The 25,766-nt window shown below is 41.7% G+C and overlaps 2 protein-coding genes and 1 pseudogene across 4 annotated transcripts in view; 2 read left to right on the top strand and 1 right to left on the bottom strand.

Annotated features, from left to right (window-relative positions):
* Positions 1 to 25,766, bottom strand: part of FANCB (FA complementation group B) — a 346,913-nt gene that overhangs the window by 217,395 nt on the left and 103,752 nt on the right. The window contains exon 16 of one of the 3 annotated variants that reach the window (XM_061136008.1): positions 5,919 to 6,292. The exons of 1 other annotated variant lie outside the window; for it this stretch is intronic. The gene's annotated coding sequence lies outside the window, so the exon portion shown is untranslated. Of the gene's footprint in view, positions 1 to 5,918; positions 6,293 to 25,766 lie in introns of those variants that run through there. One more of the 3 variants, XM_061136010.1, reaches the window with a different exon arrangement.
* Positions 12,076 to 12,906, top strand: LOC133052001 (developmental pluripotency-associated protein 4-like). The gene has a single exon (XM_061136719.1). The coding sequence runs from the start codon at positions 12,076 to 12,078 to the stop codon at positions 12,904 to 12,906; it is 831 nt and encodes a 276-aa protein (XP_060992702.1).
* Positions 13,162 to 14,638, top strand: LOC133052901 (poly(A) polymerase alpha-like; annotated as a pseudogene).

Here is a 25,766-nt window from a genome sequence, read left to right as displayed (position 1 = left end):
TCTATGTGCACTGGAGTTCTAATGTGAAAACAGTACTTATTTCATGAGTTCTAATGCGATTTAAATTTGTCAATTCATGACAAGTGTTTAGAAAAATCATTAGCCCATAACAAGTGCTTAACAAATAGTATTAGCATTATTTTTAGAGGAAAAAACACAGCATTTGCTAAATAAAATAATGAAATCAAGGAGTGTCAGAAAGCACTGAAAACAGCTTATGTTCAAGCTGTTGATATTATAAAATATTGTCACATTAGCCCTTTCTCTGTGCATGGTCTTTTTAGAGCATGAATGAACATTCAATTTAAAAAAGAAAAGGGCTATAGGAGCAAAGACAGTGAAAACAAAAGCTTGCTTTTCCTTCTCCCTCAAGGGGAAAAAAATTCAACAGAGGCATGGAGAAGCAGTAATATTTCTAAGAGACCAATGCTAGGAAAATGGAATTGCTTTTCTGAAAGAAAAGAGATTAATACCTGGAGGGTCTAAAATGTAATTATGGTATTGATCTCAAGAAAGCCTTGGCTGGATCTATGTTTTTTTCCCCTTTTTTGCTCTCCAGTGTCATTAAAATGGGCTCATATTTAAGAGTCTGCAGATTGCAAATATCAGAACATCACACATCAAGACAGGCTAAAAAAAAGTCTGTTAGTGAATTCTGGGAGATATCAAAGTGACATTCAATATGCTCAATGCATGGTGCTCCTATTGGTTCCCTCTTACCAGGAATTTTCTTAATGGCTTTGGTGACTGGTTTAACAAGCTGTTAATGAAGTGGCAAGACAACACCAGGCTACATATCAACCTGAAGTTACTGTGTCCTGGCTCCATCCAGTCTGTGAGTTGACTGCAGGGGTAACAGAACTCTAAACCTCAGATTAAACATGAATTAAGGTTGACTTAATAGTCCCACTTTCCTTTCTAGTCCCACTGAGGATATGATCTTTTCTTTATTCCAGCTATATCTTCTCAGCTTCTTTGCCTTCCAAAGTATTCAGAATCCGACAACAACATTCACCTTTCCCATTTAGTTGGACAAACAAACAATCCGATGTTTTGCTGGGAGTGTATGGTCACTTCCAAACACAATAAAAGCCTTGAAACTGATGACTGGGGACTCTGGATTTTTATGAAACAGTCTTAAGTAATTATGAATATTTTAGGGGTACTTTGGGGCACTTAGTGGGCAAGTTGGAGCTGTATTTGAGACCTTTTGGGGATCTGATTCTACGGTTATATTTTTACTAAATCATTCAGTGTTCACTATTAGTGTTCCACATTCTCCTTCATAGAGAAACTATGCCAGCTGCAGATAACTTAAAATGGCTGGCTTTTATTCTGGAATGGGAATGAGAAATAAGTCTAGAAAAAAAAAAAGCGGGGATGAAAAATATAACATTGCATGCCTGGTTAAGGACCTTGGGATTTCTCTTGTAAGTAATGGTATGCCATTATAAGGTTTTAAGCAGGGGAGGAACAAGATCGATTTTGCATTTCAGAACATAATTCCGGCTGCACAGTATAAAGGAGATCAGACAAAGATGAAAGAGAGGTGATCTCTAAAGTTTTTAAATTAAATATTCCTGTTGTAATTTGACAAGATTCATCTACTGCTGAACATAACCTAAGCAAAGGAGGAAAACTTCTGGCCTAGACAAAGACATAAACAAAATAGATCCTAGAAATGTGGATACAATTTTTCACTAGTTAAAATTTGTCTAAATTCACTATGTTACCAGCTAAAAATTCAGCAACATTTCACTTCTGGTTACAATCAAGATTTAAATATTGTACGCAAAACAATACAGTATTATCACTCTGTGGTTATAGGATTTAGCATTGGATAGGACTGGGGTCAAGTCTCAAATGTGTCATTCTCTGTCCCTTTTTGTCTCAGGTCCTTTGATGTGTTGCTTTTTCTCTTACAGTCTCAGATTCCCCATCTGTAACGGCAATATTGATAGCAACACCTGATTTGCAACACCATTGTGAGATTCTTTGTAAAGTGTTAGAACCATAGGATTTGTAGCAAGGGTCTTGTCTCCCAAACTCAGGGGCTTTCTTTACATGTGGAGAGAACTTACTGGGGTATTTCTTCTGGCCTCTCTCAGCTCCTTCCTGGAAAAGTGACTGAATCTGATTGGGAAGTTTGAAAGTGTTTTCCTGCCCGCTCCTCTCTCCTTTCTCTTGGGGAATGGTTGATCTTCCAAAATTACATGTTGTACTCTGGTCTTGCCATATGCTTTCAACATAATGGAAATGTTTCCCATAAAGGAAATGTTTTCAACATTTCCCTTTAGGGAAAGCCCACGGTTCTTCAGCATGATGTATGACTCAACAGATAAGTCTGAATAATTCTACAGAGCAGAGTTTTAGAGCCTGCACACCCACAGATGTAAATCACATTTTCCAATATCAGCACTATTTGCAAAAAAAGTGACACAGGTATATACCACACAGAATGTATCTTTGGTTAATGTTTTCTCAGGAAAATGTCTCTTGGTTTTTAATATCAAAATTTCACCTGAATACTTTACAGGGGAATGAGGGTTGTATTTAAAAATTACATTTATGCCTTAAAAATCAATACAACCTTTTTAACAAAAGAGTGTGTGAGAAACGTTCTCAAGTTTCACTCCTAATACAATTGGCATTTAGAATAAATCAAGTTTGGATGAATCAGAAGCATGCAGAGACATTGTGATGTTCTCCAGAGTGTCAACAAAGGCTAGGATGTTATTGGCACTAGGTGACTGTGACAAAGCAACCGCTTGTTAACAACCATATTAACTATTGGTGTCAAGGAAGCCATGTTTTAAGCATTTTACCTCATAATATGACAGTTTGCTCTTTACATATGGGCATTTTAATGTGCTTTAGTTGGTTGGGGGCATGGGTTGATTAGTAATACATAATATTTTTTCCCACTTAAAATAATTGGGAAAGGGATCCTTTAGAATTTGTGTGCAGAATATATAATTTAACTAACAGAAAACCAGTATTAAGCAAGAGATGTTTGCATTTGGCCTTCCCATCTGCCTTACCTATCTGTCTGACTTTTCAATTAGTTCACAACTCAATGGAAAAAGCAGACAGCTCTTTGCTGGTCTCCACTAATAAATTAAATATGGCAAAAGGGACAGGATGTCACTTCTGGGGTCAGGTTACAAAAGACTGTGATTTCTGTCTTGCTCTCTCTTCTCTTTATTATTTACTTGCTCTGAAGAAGCAAGCTCCATGTTGTGAACTGCCCTACAGGAAGGCTTATGTGGCAAGGAACTGAGGGAGGTCTCTGGTCAACACCCAGCAAGAAACTGAATCCCTTCAGACCCTATGAGGCCTATAAGAAACTGAAGGCTGCCAATAATCATATAAATGGTCTTGGGAACAAATCCTCCACTGTTTGAGCCTTGAGTTGCCTGTAGTCCTGGCTGACACTTTGATTCCAGCTTCGTAAGAGACTCTGAGCCAGGGGACCCAGTTAAGCCCTGTACAGATTCCTCATCCATAGAAACTGGGCAAAAATATATGTTAGTTGTATTAAGTTGCTACATCCTAAGGACATTTATTGTGCAGCAATAGATAACTAATACATTCAGTAAATGAATGCTGAAGCAAGATTAAATGCATGACAAATTATTCCCCAAAGAACTCAACTGATTTGAATCCTTAGGTACTTACTGCTAGGATATCAACCAAGACTTTCTGAATCTGCTCTGGTGTTTACAGAAAACTAAACAGGGCATGAGCCCCAAAATTGGATGGATCCCATCAGTGTAAATCAAGCCTAAATTCAGAGAATTTCTTTCTGGAAAGGAACTTTGAGGTCATCAGCCAAATGCTCTCATTTTATAGAAATGGAAATTGAGGCTCTGAGGCACTATGTGACTTGCCCATGGCCACAAAGTCCTTGGAAGTGTCAGAGTAGATCCAGGACTTCTGGTCCCTTCTCCAGGGCTCTTCTGCAGCATCCCATGGCAGTGTTTAGAGGACAGGAATATGAGAAGGGCTGCAGAAACTCTGATTATAGAAAGTAAGGCTCAAGCAGGGCTAGGAAGAGTAGGTTGGATGAGGGAAGGCATTACATACAAGGGGCGTATGACAGAAAAATAGTTATGGGAGGGCACCTCATGAGAATTAAAATCTTCATGGTTTGGTCAATTAACTTGAAGATCATGTGAAAGCTAAGGGTGGGAAGTCCTTGCAAAGAAATTGTACCTATAAGGAAGAGAAGTCAGCAGAGGAAAAAGGACAAATCTTGGTGGACAGATAAAGCAAGCAAGGAATACTCGCATGAGACTTTATAGCAGGTAGCCAGAGTGAATCTGGAAGTAAGAAAAATGGGTAGGCAGTAGAGGTGGAACTGGATAAAAGGCAGTCAAAAAGCACAAACTTCAGTAATAAATAAATACTAAGAATGTGATAAACAACTTGAAAAATATAACTAACACTACTGTTACACATGAAAGTTCTTAAGGGTAAATTCTATGAGTTTTCATCACAAGAAAAAAATTTCTATTTCTTCAATTTTGTATGAGATGATGGGTGGTCACTAAACTTGTAATCATTTCATGATGTAAGTTAAATCATTACACTGTACATCTTAAACCTATACAGTGCTGTATGTCAACCTCATGTCAATAAAACTGGGAGGAAAAAAGAAAAAAAGGCCAGCAGAAAAAGTTAATGAGCATCAGAATTTGGGAAACTTGCTAGTTTCCCAGTCTTAAAGTAGAAGAAAAGAGGAAGCCTCTATCTATAGGTAGAGGGCTCAGATCTGTGCTTATAATGTGCCAAAATCCTTACCCAGATCTTTTTTTTTTCATTTATTTTTATTAGTTGGAGGCTAAATACTTCACAACATTGCAGTGGGTTTTGTCATACATTGACATGAATCAGCCATGGAGTTACATGCATTCCCCATCCCAATCCCCCCTCCCACCTCCCTCTCCACCCAATTCCTCTGGGTCTTCCCCCTTACCCAGATCTTGTGACAAGAGTATTGTCATTGTTATGACCATATGAGCTGCCAGATATGGTTATATTGTGATCCGTCTACAATGCTGTACAACACAGCCCTGTGATAGTCTAATAAGGCTTTGTGAACTAACATGTAAAATTAACCCACAAGAAGTCAACAGTAAAGAAATTATTAGGAAACTGATTTCTTTAAATTACTAATTCTTCAGACCCAGATTAAAGAATCTTAAATGTAATAATAGCCGATCATAATGAGGTTTGGTAGATTCTGCCATAATTCTCTGACTCCTGACACAGACATAAGGGCATCAGAGAGGAGTCAAAAGGACAGCAGACTGCAGTCACTAGTTTGGTTTCTAGTTCAGCATGACTGAACCTCTCTGCACTTCATTTTCTTCAACTGCCCACTGGAGATAATGAAAGCTGCCTGTCCCATGTCACAAAGCTTCTGTGAGGGCTGAAGTTTGAAAAGCATAAAAGAGCTGTACAAATTCACGGCTATATATAAAAAAGGTTCCTCTAAGTTTTCTATTGTTGCCACAAAAAGGCCTTTTTTTTTCATTCTATAATGGCTTTCTTCACAAAGAACAAAGAGGTTCAAAGGCTAAATTACATGAAATTACATCACATTGTCATAGCACACGCAGTAAATAATGGGGCTTAAGATGATTCACAAAGATAATCAGATCGGGGCCCTACAAGAACACAGCATTTCCTTCCTATGATTCTAGCCAGTGAGAAAAGGCAGGGAATTTAGTCTTCAGGGTTTCAGCCACGAAAAAAGCACCAGAGTCCAAATGATGGAAGTAGGAGGAAATGGTGAGATGAGCCTGGAGATGGCCCATGTGTATTAGTTGAGGTAACTGTGTGTGTGTGTGTGTGCAGTCACTTTAGTTGTATCCAACTCTTTGCAACCATATAGACTATAGTCCACCCATGGGGCTCCTCTGTCCACGGGATTCTCCAGGCAAGAATACTGGAGTGGGTTGCCATGACCCTCTCCAGGGGATCTTCCCAACCCAGGGATGGAACCCATGTCTCTTCTGTCTCCTACACTGGCAGGTGGGTTCTTTACTACTAGCGCCACCTGGGAAGCCCTAAGGTAACAATAGCTGCTGTAACAGACAAGCCCCCACATCTCAGAGGTTTAGCACAACAGAAGTTTATTGTTCTTCACTCCTGCAAAGTCCAAATGGGCATTCCTGATGCGCAGGTAGCTTTCATCTCTTTCAAGCTGTGATCTGGGACTCAGACTCCCTTGAAGGCTTCAGCATCACCATGGACATAAAGGCCCACACTGAATTGTCTATGTCGTCTGATATGCAGAAAAAGACAGGGAGAAGGAGGAATATCAGCTTTGAACCATTTATGCCTGGAGATGACAACACATCACTATCACATACAATTCTGTAGTGAGAATTTGTCATGCGGTTCCAATAGATACAAGCAAGATAAGAAACATAGATTCTGGTTTGCCAGCACCAACTCAACACTACAACAAGGGAGCTCAAATTTTGGGAAAACCAGTAGCTTCTCTGCCTCACCTGGGAACAGAGAGAACACAGATCTCTACCATTTTGCATTCTTTTCTTTTCCCAGCATTTCTAGATAATACACACATTAAAGTTTTTATAGCTAGAAATGTTACCAATAAAATAAAGAGCATTGCTTGGAAAGACACTACCATTTATCATTAAATTGTATGAAAATAGTCTGGCATAGCTCTAAATCTGAGATCAGATGTAGGTAAGCTTATGGTAAGGTGTCATTTAAAAATAACAACAACAACAAGCTTTGAAGTCAAGTCAGGCTGGATTCTAATCTCTGCTCTAATTCAAATAATACGGGACTCTGCACAGTTTACTTAACCCTTCTAAACCTCAGCATCTTCGGAAGCAGTGTAAGCTTCATGTAGGATGGCATGGAAGGTGCTTGGGCCATAAAAGTCATGTGCAAATAAATTAGAAAGTTCCAAGCAGACACAATTTATATGCTATGAGAAGTCAGAATGACGGCTACCTTCAGAGGGAACTATGGACTAGGAATAGAGTGAGAATGGCTTGTGGGATGCAGGTAGTGTCCTCTTTTGAAATGGGGGTGGGTGCCTGGCAACAAAGTGCCAGTGTCACAAAGCGTGTGCAAAGTCATTAAGCTGTACTTACAACAATAAAAAGGTTTTTTACAAATAGCATCCTTCCCTTGAGAGACTCTCAAAGTATTTAAATATTGCTCCTGAGTGCCACAAGCCTTTGAAGAGGGGTGGGGTGCAAAAAGGATCAGGAGGAGAGAAATGTGAAAGCAAGCCATAAAGAGGGAGGTGAGATGGTTAGGATGCATAATAAGGTTGCAGAGTACCAAGAACCAGAGATATCTACCACTTTTCTAAAAAATGCCATTTTGTGTTATGTATCCCAAATCCCAGACAATAACAAAAGGGTCCAAGCTACTGTTACACAGTGACATTGGTATTCTTATTTGGGCTAAGTTTTAATGCTGCTAAAAATACAAATCTTTCCTATGGGCACTCCACCACATGTCTTCCAGATTATAATGTGTCTTTCTGTTCCATATGCCATCCTGTCATTTCTGTCATTGTGATTCTTCTCTCCTGTGTCAGTTTGGGGAGTTAGGGTTATATGTATGTGTGTTTATTGAGAGGGAGGAGAAGGTGTTGATCCTAATGCCAGTCCTTGCAATCTATATCACTTACCCCGATCACCAATGAGGCCCTCCAATATCATGATCATGTAAAAGTCATTCTCTGCTAATATCACCCCAGATAGCCTAGCTTCTACAGGGGGAACCATGCAATAACTCAAGCCCATGCCCACTATACTTCTATATATATAATGAGCACCTATCTACAGCCATAAATACATGGTAGTTATTACATAGTAACAAAGGGTCACTGAGATTACAACACTTGAAGTCACTGATCAACACATTTGGCTTCATTTTATAAGTATTTTGTAAATGTCAGCATTAGTAGGACCCTTGAGAGATTACTTTCCCATGTAATCGATAAAGAAAACTGAGACAAAGAGAGTTGAATGACTTGCTTTAAAACTTAAAGATAGCTGTGGCAGAAAGAAGACAAAATTCCAGATGTTCTGCCCCCTCTCCCTCAGCCTCTTCACTACCTCTTAAAGAGCTTCTGTTGACCTCCACATGTCTTGGGCATAAAATGAACAAGATTCTAGCATCCTCCATTTCCCATTTCAATCATAAGCCCCTAAATCTGATGTCTATATAAACACCTATCTTGGCTTTGGCCTACAACAAATGTATTGAGATAATGTTGTTAGGGGTTTCTGAAGAAAGCTACATCAGTTAATATTTTATTTCTTCAATTGTTGAGTTTTTCCTTTCTCCTTTTTAAAAATATTTTGTAACTTAAAGATACAAGAATAGTATAAAAACCTTTATATAACTTTATCTAGGCTGATCAACTTTTAACATTTGCCCAACTGCTTTATAACTCTCTCTTCCTCCCACTTTACTCCTCCTCCTTCTAACCCTCTCTCTTCTTCCCTCCCTCCTTTCTCTCTCTCTCATACACATCATTATTATTACTTATTCTTTAAAAGAAAATATAATTATTGCTATTTTTCTCTGAGAGTAAGTTGCATAAATCATGTCACTTTACCTCATTACACTTCAGTGTTTACTTCCTAAGAGCAAAGATATTTTCTTACAGTCACAATATAATTACCAACTTTAAGAAGATTGATACTGTCACAATTATCTATTCTATTGCCCATATTCCAATTTTTTCGATTGTCCCCATCAACGTCTTTTAGAACATTTCCCCTACCCAGTCCAAGACCTAATCCAGTATGATGTGTTACATTTAATTTTCATGCATCTTTACTCTTCTCCAATCTGGAACAGTTCTTTGCTTTTTCTTTTCTTCTATGATACTGACATTTTTGGAAAATGTAGGTCTTTTTGGTAACAGAACATTCTTTGACTTAGATTGTACAAGTTAGTTTCTGCTATATAATAAACCATCCCTAAACTTAGAAGCTTAAAACAAAAATTTATTAGAAGAAAAATCTATCATTTCTCACAACTCAGCAAGACAGCTAAACAATTCTTCTGGTTTGGGCCACCTTGGCTGGGGCTGGATGGCCTAGGATGCCCTCTTTCATGTGTCTGGAAGTTGGCTGAACACAGGCTGGGGTGACAAGGATGACTTAAGAAGTCATGAGGCCAGCCTGGAGTCAGTGAGGGAGAGCACGCCACTAGATCATGGATAGAAGTAGAAAAATTGTAGCCATTTTCACAATGTATCATAGCAGGGGATAAAATTGTTGTTGTCATTTTTAAGGAAGAAAATATGCTATTAATGGAAGTAATGACAAGACAAAAGCCTCCAAAACAGTGATACACAAACACCTAAATGTATGACTTGAAAGAATTTGAAATGAAGATGCAACACCAGTGAGGGAAAAGGATCTATAACACAAGCTGACTGGGAAAGGGTTTGTCACCTGGATTGTTTTTATTGGTCAAAGGGGTCACATTTTAAAGGCTGTAAATGAACTGGAATGCTCACCCGCTGAAGCTTAAATGCACTCAACACAGATAACTGAATGACAGAGAGTTCTGTGTAGAGTGATAGGTCCCTATTACAAGAAAAACAACACGAGAGAATGTTGATAAAGGGAAACTGATCCTCCCCTTCCCAGATGCTCAGTGCTGCTAGGTAGCAGGGGAGGCCCTGGAATACCACGCTGACTTTTTCTTTTTTAAATAACAAAATCTAGACTTAAGTGTGAAATTTCCAGACTTCTAAATATTGGTTTAAGTATTTGTAAGAGCACATTTTCAGGCTGAGTTAGGCCCAAAGGCCATATTTGAAAACTTGACTTTTCTAAACTAAAATTTAAAAAATTAACCTATAAGAACAGAGAGCATTTAAAAATTGAATACAAGAAATACCTATCCAATCCCCTTATAGAGATATAATACCTCTCTTAACCGGTGACTGTGTAAAACATACTTTGATTTGTGCTCAGTAACTAAAAGACGCAGCATCATGTATATAGCAAGGCTAAACCTTTATGTTCCATAACTATTGTTTTTAGCATGATATATCCTATATAGAACAGTTCAGTTCAGTTCAGTCACTCAGTCATGTTCAACGCTATGCGACCCCATGAGTCGCAGCACGCCAGGCCTCCCTGTCCATCACCAACTCCCGGAGTTTACTCAAACTCATTTTCATCAAGTCGGTGATGCCATCCAGCCATCTCATCCTCTGTCATCCCCTTCTCCTCCTGCCCCCAATCCCTCCCAGCATCAGGGTCTTCTCCAATGATTCAACTCTTCGCATGAGGTGGCCAAAGTATTGGAGCTTCAGCTTCAGCATTGGTCCTTCCAATGAATACCCAGGACTGATATCCTTTAGGATGGACCGGTTGGATCTCCTTGCAGTCCAAGGGACTCTCGAGGGTCTTCTCCAACACCACAGTTCAAAAGCATCAATTTTTCGGTGCTCAGCTTTCTTCACAGTCCAACTGTCACATCCATACATGACCACTGGAAAAACCATAGCCTTGACCAGACAGACCTTTGTTGGCAAAGTAATGTCTCTGCTTTTTAATATGCTATCTAGGTTGGTCATAACTTACCTTCCAAGGAGTAAGCGTCTTTTAATTTCATGGTTGCAATCACCATCTGCAGTGATTTTGGAGCCCAAAAAAAATAAAGTAAGCTACTGTTTCCACTGTTTCCCCATCTATTTCCCATGAAGTGATAGGACCAGATGCCATGATCTTAGTTTTCTGAATGTTGAGCTTTAAGCTAACTTTTTCACTCTCCTCTTTCACTTTCATCAAGAGGCTTTTTAGTTCCTCTTCACTTTCTGCCATAAGGGTGGTGTCATCTGAGTATCTGAGGTTATTGATATTTCTCCTGGCAATCTTGATTCCAGCTTGTGCTTCTTCCAGCCCAGCGTTTCTCATGATGTACTCTGTATATAAGTTAAATAAGCAGGGTGACAATATACAGCCTTGACGTACTCCTTTTCCTATATAGATAGTACTCTGTAATACTGGCATAGGCAGACATTCAAGACACAATGGAAAACTGACAAAGGATAAGACTATCACACAATTTCTGAAACCAAAAGCCTGAATTTCTTTCTTACATAAGTAAGGGGGAGTTTTACTAGTCAGGTAGAGTCTCCCTGAGAAAAATAAACTGCTGATTTAGGGGATGGGTTTGTCCAGGTTACATTTGTCAAAGAGACAGGAGTGGTCAGCCTCAGAAATGTGAAGAATCAGCAGCTTTCCATCAGCTGGCTGTCAAAGTGTGAGATTGTTGCCGATTGGCTGCTCTTCAGAGAGTAATTAGTGATGAATAAAACTGATCCTATTCTGAGGTTTGATTGTTACCATGGCTAGAGAGTGACCTGTCATTCTCCAGTCCCCTTAGAGAGATGTAAGGGCTTTTGTGAATTAGCAGAATTGTGTAGAACAATGGAAGATACCACAAGGGTTACACTGCCACAGCTGCACATGAGCATGTATACTACTTCACAAGGAGCTGAGTTTAGTACCACATAGGGTAGAGCTTCTCTGTGAAGTCATGGCTGCCCAAGTATAAAGTCTGGGCTACATGTCATCTCAATCTAAGAAGAGCTCTATCAATGTATATGGGGAGATCTTGCTCCTCTGAAAGGTAACGTTCCCAACATCACGAACTACAAAAACCGGAAGTCCACAAAATGATGTTCTATTAACAGCATAATCTAATTACCCCAATACTAGCACAAAAGGGGAGAATAAGAGAGAGCATGAGATACTGAAGAGAAACAAAAGGAGAAAGAAATAAGAAGCAAAGGTAAAGTTAGTCTTATGTCTTATTACAACTATGTTTGAAATCAGGAAATATATTAAAATTCAGCCAGCTGAACAGCACTCATTTTTTATATACTTCTGTGAAACAGTTCCTGAATCCCATGACTAACTTTTTAACCCTTATTGATAGCATGTCCCTAGCTTTAAATTAAATAAGATGTGGACTACCTCTTTAGAAATATGAAGCACAGGTTAAGGGGAAAAAAACCTTCCAGAACAACTCTGAGAACATATGAGTTGCAGGCTTACATCAGTAGAAGCTGAAGAGGGACTGGGTACTTCTGCTGAAGCAGAGATAGCAAAAAACTCAGCACAGGGGACCAAAAGAAAAAGAGATACAAAAAATAGCACAGCCTGCAGTCCAGGAGACACATCACAACGTTGTGACGGTGTGAAACCTCCGAGGACACCGACGCGGATCCCCATCCACCCTCTTCCTTCTGTCCTGCCGCCTGTCAACCTGGTCCACAGGGACGTCATTCGAGCTTGGTGCCAGCAGCTAAAACTGAGCACCAAAGGCCCGAAACTAGACGGATATAAACAACTCTGTGAATATGCTTACCCTCATCAAAAAAACTTTCCTGCCACGGCACAGGAGGCCAGGATCCTGTCACTATCGAAAAGGATAAAGATAGAAAAGGGGGAGCTACCACTGGAATGCTCTGAAGGAGCTGCTCCTCCTGCAGAGGGGCCACCTGCCCTTGAGGGAGCTCCTCCACCTCTTGAGGGAGTTGTATCAACTTCTGCCCCCGACTCAGCAGCTGTGTTTGCCGCCTGGAGCAGGATGACAACCAGGGCCGTGAAGACGGAGCCAGTACACTCACAAGAGACTTGTGAGGTCCGGTGGTGCGTAGTCCACGGGAGAAGTCTCCCAGCTAACACAGATGGCTGGGTTCATTTACAGTTTCATGCCGGGCAGGCCTGGGTGCCTGGAAAGCGAAGGAGGGTGTCTGCACTCTTCCTGATACCTTCTGGTGATTTTCCACCCCCACACCTGGAAGACAATATGCTGTGCCCTGAGTGTGTACACAGGAATAAAGTATTAACAAAAAGCCTGCAGTGAGATCATAACAGCAGGAAAAGGGTACAGCTATGATTATAATTAATGATAGAGAAGTGACTACAATCAACTCCACGGTGACTTTAGACTTTAGATAGTGGGGCCACTCCACTCTCTCCATGCATCTGGCTTCCAGGGTGCACAGCCTGCGTACAAGGTCACGTGAAGAAAGAAAGCCTGTGAACTGATGGGAAACACAAGCCGAAGTGACTGTCTCTCCAAAGATGCCCAGCCCTAAGGGAGCAGAGGATAAAGGAGATGGGGACATTTAAAAATACTAAGTCACCGAATGGAATTAATTTGCTTGAAAATGCCTCAAGTAAATTTCTACATTGGACAAGACAGATCTTATAGGCAACAGTTGCAATTTGGTCATGTACACCTCAACCAGATATTCAACCTTATTATCACCAGGCATGGTACAAGCAGAAACGTGTTGTCACTGACAATATTCTTGCCCCAAAGAATCTATTCACAGGGAAGCAATCAGTCCTGATGATGCCTCTTGTCTCAGCGTAATTAGGTGAGCTTACCTTTTTTTTGGTGTCAGTTACTTAGATGCACCCATCCATATGTAAACATTCATAACCTATCCACTTAAGATGTCTATATTTTATGTATATGTGAGTTATATATAATTTTTTAAGTGTTCCGGATTGAATAATACATTATAGTGCCTCTAGTAAAAAGGCAACTAGAAAATTTTAAAATTAAAACTTTTATTTTTAAATAAAAATACTCTAGGCCGGAGCAGGAGTGAGGCTGGACCAGGGCTGAGGCAGCGGACGCCCCTCCTTCCCATCTCAGTGGATCCTGCCCAGAGTAGGGGGCGGCTGCAGGCGAGGAGGGCAGAGTACGGCCGGGCGGTGCCGGCTGAGACAAAGCTGTTTGCAGTTACAAAGCAGGGATCTCAGCAAACACCCACCACAGAAGCACTGTGGCATTTCTTCCCCCTCCCGCTTAGCAGCCCCCAAGGAGACTAACTGCCTACTTACACAGAAACTAGTGGAGACTCTGAAGCCCTTTGGGGTTTTTGAAGAGAAAGAGGAACTTCAGTGCAGGATTTTAATTTTGGGAAAATTAACCTGGTGAAAGACTGGATACGAGAAATCGGCGAAAGCAAGAATCTTCCGCAATCTGTAACTGAACATGCTGATGGGGAAATGCTTACATCTGGATCTTACAGATTAGGAGTGCATACAAAAAAATGCCAATATCGATGCATTGTGTGTTGCACCAAGACATGTTGACTGAAGTGACTTTTTCACCTCATTCTATGATAAGTAGAAGTTACAGGGAGAAGTAAACGATTTAAGAGCTGTTGAAGAGGCATTTGTACCAGTTATCAAACTGTTAGATGGGATAGAGATTGATATTTTGTTTGCAAGATTAGCACTGCAGACTATTCCAGGAAACTTGGACTTAAAACATGACAGACTGCTTAAAAATTTACATGTGTATAAGAAGTCTTAATGATTGCAGGGTTTTGATTTTGTTGCAAATCAATGAAATGGTTTTATGAGATGTTTTACATCTAGTATCAAACATTGACAACTTCAGGTTAACTCTGAGGGCTATCAAACTGTGGGCCAAATGCCACAACATCTATTCCAATATATTAGGTTTCCTTGGTGGTATCTCCTGGGATATGCTCGTAGCAGGAACTTGCCAGCTTTGTCCAAATGTGATAGCATCAACTCTTGTACATAAATTTTTCTTGGTATTTTCTAAATGATATGTGTTTAGATTATATTAAAATAAAGTTGATTATAGACACTGAAAAATAAAATAAAAAAAAGAAATATGAAGCACAGGTTAGATCTCTTGTGAGATTCCCTTCTCCTGACTTTTCATGTAAAGAGAGTCATAAGGAGCCTTAGAAAATTGGGGGAATCTCCAAAAACGACCACAGAAAGTAGGTGAGCTGAGAAGACCTTGCTGGGTGTTCAATAACAAATGATAATGCCACATATCCAATCAGTTTTGTATCTATCTGACCCTTTCAGTGGGAATTTTGTCTCCCCTTTCCACAAAATGTATAGATTTTATATGGCTTTTAAAACTATATGACAAGAGAATGTGTTATTTCTCATAAATGCTCATTCATCCATTCATTCCACAAATTGAGCATTTACTAAGGGTATGCCAGACTGGATGAAGCACTAGCTAAAATCAAGATTGCCGGGACAAATATCAATAATCTCAGATATGCAGATGACACCACCCTTATGGCAGAAAGCGAAGAGGAACTAAAAAGCCTCTTGATGAAAGTAAAAGAAGAGAGTGAAAAAGCTGGCTTAAAACTCAACATTCAAAAAACAATGATCATGGCATCCGGTCCCATCACTTCACGGCAAATAGATGGGGAAACAATGGAAATAGTGACAGACTATTTTCTTGGGTTCCAAAATCACTGCAGATGGTGAGTGCAGCCATGAAATTAAAATACACTTGCTCCTTGGAAGCAAAGTTATGAGCAACCTAGACAGCATATTAAAAAGTAGAGACACTACCTTGCTGACAAAGGTCCCATCTAGTCAAAGATATGGTTTTTCCAGTCATCATGTATGGATGTGAGAGTTGAACCATAAAGAAAGCTGAACGCCAAAGAATTGATGTTTTTGAACTGTGGTGTTGGAGAAGACTCTTGAGAGTCCCTTGGACTGCAAGAAGATCCAACCAGTCAATCCTAGAGGAGGTCAGTCCTGAATGTTTATTGGAAGGACTGATGCTAAAGCTGAAGCTCCAACATTTCAGCCACCTCATGCGAAGAACTGACTCATTGGAAAAGACCCTGATGCTGGGAAAGATTGAAGGCAGGAGCAGAAGGGGGCGACAGAGGATGAGATGGGTGGATGGCATCACCGACTCAATGGACATGAGTTTGAGCAAGCTCTGTGTTGGTGATGGACATGGAGGGCTGGCGTGCTGCAGTCCATGGAGTTGCAAAGAGTCAAATACCACTGAGCAACTGAACTGAACTGATAGCCTTCAGAGCACAACAAAATTCATCCTTGTGCTCAAAGCACCATAACCTTAAACGAAGAAAAAGATGCAGATAAATTTACACACCAGGTGAATACACAGACAGGATCAGTGCCTGAAGGAGGCGGGTATTTGAAAAAGCATCATTCCTTGAGGACACTGAGAATTCACTAAGGTGATATTTGAATTGGATCTGGAAGGAAAAGAAAAGGTTTGCCAGGTAAAGGAAGCTGCATGTCCAAGGACTCATTAGAGATTCACTTTGGTTAATCAATCTACAGGATGAAGGTTCTTGGTGGGGAATGGAAATTAAAAGTAGGTCTGACCTTGGATTTGGCAATATATTCTTAGTTATGATAACAAAAACACAAATGACAAAAGAAAAAATAGATTAATTGGACTTCATCAAAATTGAGAACTTCTGTGCAGCAAATGGCACTGTAAAGAAAGTAAAAAGACAGGATTTCCCTGGTGGTGCAGTGGTAAAGAATCTGCCTGCCAATGCAGGGAACATGGGTTTGATCTCTGGTCCAGAAATATTCCACATGCCACAGGGCAACTAGTCTGTGTGCTACAACTGAGCCCATGTTCTAGAGCCCACAATGAGATACCCTGCACCACAATGAAGAGTAGCCCCTGCTCATCACAACTAGAGAAAGTCCATGCACAGAAGCAAAGACCCAACGCAGCCAAAAATTTTTTAAAAAATAAAGAAAGTGAAAGACAACTTACAGAATGGGAGAAAATATTTGCAAATCATGTATCTGATAAGGGTTTCATATCCAGAATATAGAGAGAACTCTTAAAACACAGCAACAAAAAAAGATAAATCTATGTGTAAATGGGCAAAGGGCTTGAAGAGACATTTCTTCAAAAAAGATGTACAAAAAGCCAATAAACACATGAAAAGATGCTCAATGGCATTAATCATTAAGGAAATGCAAGTCAAAACCAAAGTGAGATACCATTTCACATGTACTAGAATGGCTACAATAAAAAAATAAACAGAAAATAACAGCTAGCAATATTAGATGTAGAGATGACAATGATGTAGATATATTAGAACTGTCATACTGATGCAGGAAATAGATGGGCTCCACATTGCACGCACTCGGTCACTTCAGTCATGTCTGATCCTGTGAGACCCTGTGGACTGTGGCCCGCCAGGCTCCTCTGTCCAGGGGATTCCCCAAGGCAAGAATATTGGAGTGGGTTGCCATGCCCTCCTCCAGGGGATCCTCCGACCCAGGGATGGAACATATGGCGTCTCCTGCATCGCAGGCGGATTCTTTACCGCTGAGCCACCTGGAAAGCCATGTCTTTTCACTTTCTTTATGGTGCCATTTGCTGCTGGGCTCCAGGTTAGACATTTACAAGCAGCCTCCGGTTTGCATTTCCTGAGGCAAGAGATAGGTGGGCTCCAACTGAGGCATTTACAATCAGCCTCCTGTTTGCTCTCCAAAATGGAAGTAACAACAGAAACAGGGTAAATAGCTAGTGGTTGTCTGTTGTAAACACCTTAAGGTAACAGTCACGGCAAGGACAAAGAGGGGCAAAATCCTGTTTGAGTAAATGATTAAGGGATCTCTGCTCCCCCGTTCTTTTGGGACAAGGGAGACATTACACATGTGCAGAAAGGCTCTTTGTGGGTCAACAGTCAAGAGATAACTTGAGGCCATAATGAGTCTTGCTTATCTCAGAAGCCTTCACTTTGAGATCCATCTTGGCTGAGGGGTGCATGCACATCCCACGGGAGGGTCCCAGGGTAGGTCAGGTGTGGAAAAAGAAACCAGATCATTGGCCTGAAAGAAGACAAAACCCGGAAGAACTGCCCAATATAAATGACTTAACCATCTCTTCACTGCACTCTTCCTCACTAAGGGGGACACCCACACCCTTTCTCTCCCAGTGAGCATCTCTGCCTTGCTTCTATCTCAACTAAGCTGTTTCTCTAGGTACTCTCCCACTTGTTGCTGTGCTATATCTCTAATAATAAACTTTGTACCTGCATTTACAGTTTCTGCCTCCACGCATTTTTCACTGGAGGCAAAGATCCAGGGAAAATTAGTTTCTAGCCTCTAGCCCTTGCTGGTCTGGTGGCTAGGATTCCTGGGTCTCATCCAGGCTACCCAGGTTCAATTCCTGGGCAGGGAATTAAGATCTCACTCCATGCCACTGCTTGCTGCTGCCTCGCTGAGATCAATACCTCCCTGAGGGGAATGTAAAACAATGAAGCCCCTGCGGTAGTTACTCAAGAAGTTAAACACAGAGTTATGATACAACTCAGCAATTCTACTCCCAGGTATTAATATAGACCCAAAAGAACCGAGAGCAGGTATTAAAACAAAAACTTGAGCACAAGTATTCATAGCAACACTATTCATAATCCCTCAAATCTAGAAACAACTGAAATGTTCATTTACGAATATATGGATAAACAAAATGTAGTATATCTATACGGGGTTTCCCTGATAGCTCAGCTGGTAAAAAAAAAAAAATCTGCCTGCAATGCAGGAGACCCTGGTTTGATTCCTGGGCCAGGAAGTTCCCCTGAAGAAGGGATGGGTTACCCACTCCAGTATTCACAGGCTCTCCTGGTGGCTCAGACAGTAAAGAACCCACCTGCAATGCAGGAGACCTGGGTTCAATCCCTGGGTTGGGAAGATCCCCTGGAGGAAGGCATGGCAACCCACTCCAGTATTCTTGCCTGGAGAATCCCCACGAACAGAGGAGCCTGGTGGGTTACAGTCCATAGTGTCGCAAAGAGTCGGACATGACTGAGTGACGAAGCCCAGCACAGCACAGTATATCTGTACAATGAATATAATAGACATAAAATATATGTATTGTTACAGAGGTAATCTTCAAAAGTTTTAAAGAGTAACATAGCAGTTTAGTATTTGTGGAAGAGTCCAGATAATTGTAAATATTACAGAAGGGGGGAGTGGTGACAGGGAGGTCAGTTGCAGATGATTCCAGAGATGATAAGGGTCTGGATTAAAGCATGGCAGAAGAAGTAAAAAAGCTAAGCTTTTTATGATATAAGCTTTTGAAACAGAATGGGGAGCAGTTCATGATTGGGTGCAGGGTGAGAGATCAGAAGGAGTTGGGGACACAGTGCTGGTACAAGATGGTATTGTTACCCAGGTTAAGTGATAACACCAGGAACAGGTTTGAAGGGAGTCCTGATACTTTAAGCCTTCACAGACTGGGGGAAGGTGTGTAGACAATGGATTAGCAGCATGATTTTGACATCTGGGCAAAGACCGAACTTTTCGAATTGCTAAGAAACAATTGCCTCCTTTGACGAGCCCCAAGGAAAGTAAGTCTATTTTCAGTTCATCATGTATCTCTTCACTTTTCTGAATAGTGACCATAGGTTTTATAGAATGGGCAGTAACAGTCTCAGAAACTCTAAAAGTGAATCCTGATTGTGGTGTAGGTGAAAGGAAAGTGTCCAAAAGACATTTTCTTGACATAAGAAAAAAAAAAATGAAGTAAGGTAGGGAGCCTGGGCAAGGAAGTCATCTGGAGTCATTGTGTCCAAGTCATTCAAGAGAAGGTGAGTGCATGAAAAAAGGAGTAGAAAGTCAGCAGTAGGTGTGGAAAGCAAAAATTGGTCTTGAAAGGGTTTTCTGAGATAGAGTGGATGGGATTTAGTGAATGGTGGAGAGAAAAACTATGACAGACTGGGGGAAATGAGTGGAGGGTGATGATGGGTGGATAGTGGATACATGGGGAATAGACATGAAACAGGTTTCAGACAGCTATGATCCTTGCTGGTAAGGACAGGCATGTACTAAAAGAGTGAAGAAGGAGGCACTCTAAAGCTGTGCATAGTGTAGACATAATGGGTAACCCTGGGTAGGGGTGAATAAATAGAGCACACTGGGGGAAGTCTAATCATAACATGAGGAAAGTACCACTTTAGATGGAACTGTCTCAGTGCATGGAGGAGACACAGGTCTAACCAGAGAGAATACAGGATGCCCTCTTTGCCCAAGCATAGGCCTGCATTTCCATTACTAACGTATTGGAATCATGGTCACAGGCACTTGGACAGTGGCCCTCAGGCTTTTTCTGTGTTCTTTACAGTAGCATTTGCAGAATGTCTGCCTACTATAAGAATGTGTGATACTCGACGAAAGCAAACCAGCAGCTCCACGAACCTCCCCATTCTTTCATGAAAAATGCCAGCTAAGTCTTCTGGCTGATCCAGGAAAAATCAATGATTAAATGCAAAGTCCTTTACCAGAAAACATCAACACCAGACTCAATAAACGCAAGATCAAACATTTTTGTGGTTCACAATTATTAAAATAGTCAATTTGTCTGCCCATACCAGACTTGCTTCCTTTCAATTCATTCTCTAAAACTTAGCCAGGAAGATATATTTTAAATTAATTTTGAGCTTTCACTGACTCTAAGCCTTTAAATTGTTCCTTGGAATAAAGTCGAATTCAAACCTGGCTTGCAGGACAGGGAGCAATCTAGCACTGGGTTCCCCTTCTGACATCTCTTTAGATTATCCTCTCCTCTGAATAGCTATATTTCAGAGGGTAGTCTAAACCAAGTTTGGAAAGGTAGGCTGGTGTTATATTGCTTTGTAGCCTGTAAGCCACATTAGAAGTCCCACTCCTTGACTTCAAAAGTTCAAAGCCTTTATCCTATGACCCAAACCCACTGCTGAGTATTTACTCAACACATGTTGTAGTTCACCAAAGCCCTGCACAAGGATGTTCATTGCAGCACTATGCGTCTAACAGCTCCAAATGGCAAACAACTCATATCACCCAGATAAGCATGAATAAAAGCGGCCTCTTCTTGAAAGGGGAATAATCCACAGCCATGAGAAAGAAGTAACCACAGCTACATGCAACAACAGGAATGGACCTCACAAACAAAACTGGGGGGAAACTCGGGTACAGAAGAAAGACCACAGGCTATATTAGTCTAAGTATACAAAGTACAAAAACAATCAAAGCTAAACTATGGTATTATGAGTCAAGACCAGATTACCCTTGCAGAGAAAGAGGGCAGATTACTTTCTGGAATGGGATGGGGAAGGGGGTGGGCAGAGCAAGGGGGGTTGCTCCTCAGAGGCAGGGCGTACTGTTTGCTGAGCAGAGTGATAGTTGCATGGGTGGTCACTTTGTGAAACTTTGTCAAGCCACACACAGGATTTGTGTACTTTTTCTGTCATATCACAATAGTGTATACTTTTGAAAAATTCTCTGCCTTCATATTTTGCATCTCTTCTTTCTGCCTAAATAATTTGCTCTTCCAACTTTTAAAACCCCTTCCTCCAGAAGCCCTTTCCTGAATTCCTCTTATTTTAACTAACCCTGTGTGTGTTCAAAGTCCCTCTGTTGTTCACTTATCTTAACAACTCTCCACATTTAATTACAACTACTTGTTGAATCAAGTTTTTGCAAATTGGCTTTCTATCTCTTTTCAGGCACATTATGAAAGTGCACGCTGTTTAATAGAGGGCATGTAAAGGGAGTAAGATTTAATAATACTCTCCCGAAGGTAGACTGTCAGCCCTAACGCAGCACAAAAGACAGAAAGGATGAACTAGTGCTCTACTGCTTTGTAACAAATTACCACACATTTAGCAGCTTAAAACAACACACATTTATTCTCTCAGAGATTTTGTGCATCACAAGTCCAGTTTAGCCATGTCCTCTGCTCTGGGGTCTCATGATCAAGGCATAAATCAACGTGTCACCAGGGATGTATTTCTCCCAGTAGACCCAGGATCTGCTCCCAAGCTCACACAGCTCTTGGGTGAATTTAGTCCCTTGCCACTGTAGGACTGAGATCTCCACTTTTTTTTTTCATTTATTTTTATTAGTTGGAGGCTAATTACTTTACAGTATCGTAGTGGTTTTGGCCATACATTGACATGAATCAGCCATGGATTCACATGTGTTCCCCATCCCGATACCCCCTCCCGCCTCCCTCCCCATCCCATCCCTCTGGGTCTTCCCAGTGCACCAGCCCTGAGCACTTGTCTCATGCATCCAACCTGGGCTGGTGAGAGATCTCCACTTTCTTGCTGACTGTCATCCAAGGGCCACTTTCTTTCTACTCCTAAAGCACATCCACCTTCCCTGTCACACACTCTCTAGCTGACATCTCAACAGGGCAGCTTCCTCAAGGCCAGCAAGGGAGAGTCTCTCATTTTAGCAGGCTAAGAAGGGCTCAGGCAATGCAAAAGAATTTTTCAAATAAAATCTCATCTCCTTGACCATATAACATAACCTAATCAAGGTGGTGACATCTCATTACCTCTGTCATATTCTTTTGGCTAGAAGAAAGTCCTAGCTTCTGCCCACATTCCAGGGGAGGGTATGATACAAAGGCATAACTCACTAGGGGTTACTTTAGAATGCGGTCTACCACAGTAGGGTAATATTTGGAGACTGAGACCATCTTACTAGCCACGAAACTGCACAATGTAGATGAGGGAACCAGCCTCCAAGAGGGTACCTATGATCAGATCCTTCTATAAACCCCTCCCATGCTGCAATGTTACCAAAATGTCAGTCCGTGTGCCCAACGCTCAGAGAGACCAAACAATACCAAAACATCAGAATTCGGAGCACAGAAAGGTTTGCTGCAGGGCCCTGGAAAGTGATGGGTGGCTCATGCCTTAAAAACTCCAACTCCCTAAAAGCTTTCAGCAGAGCCCTTTTCTAGGAAAGGGGAGGGAGGGGCAAACGTCTTGGTGTCAAATCCTTTGTTCTTGAGGTCAGGTGACAAAGTTCCTGCAAACCTCCACCAAACAAGTATTATTCTCTGTTCTGACAAGAAAGGGCAAGGTCCCAAGGCTCAACATTCACCCTCAGAGCTCCAGGTCCTGGTTGAGAGGAGGGGGTCCCTGCGCCGGCTGGTCACCCTGCCCCAAAGCATTCACCCAGCACCCAGGCTGGGTCCTCCCAACCAGTGCCAGGCCTGGCTGAGGAGACAGATATCAGCTGGTGGCGCCCTCAGGGCCGGGTCCCCAGATCTCGCCTAGCCATCCTCGCTGAGGGAGCCAGGCGCCCAGGGCCCAGCCGGTCCCCAGGCTCCTCAGGTACCTGAAATCGGGGGGCAGTCAGGACCCACAGTCTGTGACCCCTGCAGATGGCCGCTGCCATTAGGTCGCAGAGACGGGAGTGGGAGAGAAGGTCACCACCACCTCAAGGCCTGGGCCCGGCCAGTGGGCGGCCTTGGCCAGGGCTCTGGAGCCCTCCAGACACAGCGCCCAGCCTGTCCCCTGGGCCGCCGGTCCCCCCAGCTCTCCCACCAGCTGGAGGACAGGTGAGCTAACTGCCCCCTCAGAGGGCTGGGATCTGCCTCTTGCCTCAGTCTCCACCTGCAGACCACGACTCCCCGGACCGTTGGCCCACCAACGGTCATTCGTGACAGCTGCTCACTTAGGGGAGGGGCCAGTGCGGTGCTGACCAATGGCTGCGCAGGACCACTACTGCTTGCTCAGTGACAGGTGCTGGCTTGGGGTAGGAGCCCACTGTGGCACTGACCAATGGCTGAACAACCATTAAGGGTCTGGTGGTAACTACTGCCTCGTGATGCTGTATGGGCTGCCCAGCGCACAGCAATGGCCCCTTGCTGAGGGCTGTGCACTTCAGCACTCTATTATAGTATCTGCTGCTAGGTTGCTTCATTTGTGTCCGACTCTTTGTGACCCCAAGGACTGTAGCCCACCAGGTTCCTCTGTCCATGGAATTCTCCAGGCAAGAATACTGGAGTGAGTTGCCATTTCCTCCTCCAAGGGATCTTCCCGACCCAGGGATCGAACCCATGTCTCCTGCGGCTTCTGCATTGCAAGCAGATTCTTAACCCTTGAGCCACCAGGGAAGCCCCAATTAAAGCATCAGAATTGGTCTATGTCACCAACAGAAATTGACAGAAATGATGACATGTGACTTTTGAGGCTAGATCAAAACAGACAATGTATTTTCCACCTCTCTGACACTCATTCTCAGGAACACTGGCCACCATGCCATTGTTGTTGTTGTTTAGTCAGTAAGTCCTGTCCGACTCTTTGGGACCTCAGTCCGTGGGAATCTCCAGGCAAGCATACTGGAGTGGGTAGCCATTCCCTTCTTCATGGGATTTTCCCGACCCAAGGATCGAACCTGGGTCTCCTGCATTGAAAGCAGATTCTTTGCCATCTGAGCCACCAGGGAACCCCTGGTTGCCATGCTATGAAGACATTAAAAGAAAGAGCCCTGGAGAGAGACATAGCAAAGAAAGTGAGACCTACTGCCAATAAGGCTGTCAGATGCAAAAAAGACTGCCAGAAATTTGAATTTCTGATAAACAATGAATAATAGTTTGAGTATGTTCTAAATATTACTTGTAACACACTTATACTACAAAATTATTTGTGGTTTATCTGAAATTCAAATGTAACTGTTTTGTTTTTATGTTTGTTTTCCACAATCTGCTAACTCAACCTGCCAACAGCCATGTGAGTGAAACGAATTCCTCTGTCCAGCTTCAATCAAATGTTCATCTCACTGCAGCCATAGCTGACATCTTGATTGCAACCTTGGGAAAGACTGTGAACCAGAATCTCCTGCCTAAGCTGCTCCTGAATTCCTGACCCACAGAAACTGAGATCATACATGCTTGCTATTTTAAACCACTAAGGGTAGGGAGTTCTTTGTTACACAGTAAATAATGACTAATATAATAGATAACTGTCTACCCATTATCTTGGCCAGTCAGCCTGTCTCTCTGAGACAAAAACCAAGAACGGTTCCATCATATAAGAAGCAAACACCTTCTCTAGTCGAAAAGTAAGAAGACAGCTCAGAAATGACAGCTGAGCTCGTCATTTATTAAGGAAATGCCTCAGTATCTATTTGATTGAATTAAATCTGTCAAACAGGACCTCTTGGTTAGAGTAGTCAGAAGGCATTTTTTGTTGTTCCTGCTTACTGAAGTTGGCAATGGCAGCTTCAACATAACACAGCCTGACAGCTTGATTCAACCCCAAAATGCTGATGACAGGCAAGCAATGTCTGTTGTAAATATGAGGTCCTGCTAGTCCTCAAGCAGAGATGGGAATGGCAAATGCACATTAGACAACTGAGAGAGCCACCAGGATCCAATCAGCCACTGGAGGAATGGAAAGATGTTTAAAAACGATAAACATATTAGTAAACACATAGCTGGAGAGAAAGGAGGAAATGGGGAACTGAAGGATTTTAATAGCCATGCTTCTCATCTGGGATGATTTTGCCCTCCAGTGAACACCTGGCAATTTCTGGAGACAATTTTAGTTGTCAAAATGGGGGCCAGAGGTGGTGGAAGCTACCAGCATCTAGTGAGAAGAGCCCTGGGACTCTTTTAACCATCCTACAGTGCATAGGACAGTCCACTCCCACATCAAAGAATTATCTGACCCCAAATGTCATCAATGCCAAGGTTGACATATCCTGCCCAAGAGAAATAGAAATGAACAACTTGTTATATTGACAAGTCAGATTGCTATAATTCTCTGGTACTCAGAAAATCTCTACTTTGTTTGGTTGGGACTGACATGCACATAGTGCTACACTTAAAATAAAATGCCTTTCCATGAATAAAAAAGAAAATTTCTTCTTTGAAAACATTTTGTTCACTGATATATTCTATATAGTTTCATTTACTCAGTCTATAATCATTCATATACTCATACATTTATTTGTTCATTCAATAAATTTTTGAGGTGCTTTGGGAAAAACTAACATAAGACAATTCACTTAACCATTAAATAAATTAGTTAGCACCTATATGTAATGTGGTTAATGAATCAAATTTGTGTCCTTCCCTCAAAAAACATCAAATTTTGAGTTAATACTAAATGAAAACAGAAGAGA

Source organism: Dama dama, chromosome X, assembly GCF_033118175.1.
Source record: "Dama dama isolate Ldn47 chromosome X, ASM3311817v1, whole genome shotgun sequence".
Lineage (NCBI taxonomy): Eukaryota > Metazoa > Chordata > Mammalia > Artiodactyla > Cervidae > Dama > Dama dama.
This window is presented reverse-complemented; position numbering and strand designations above follow the sequence as displayed.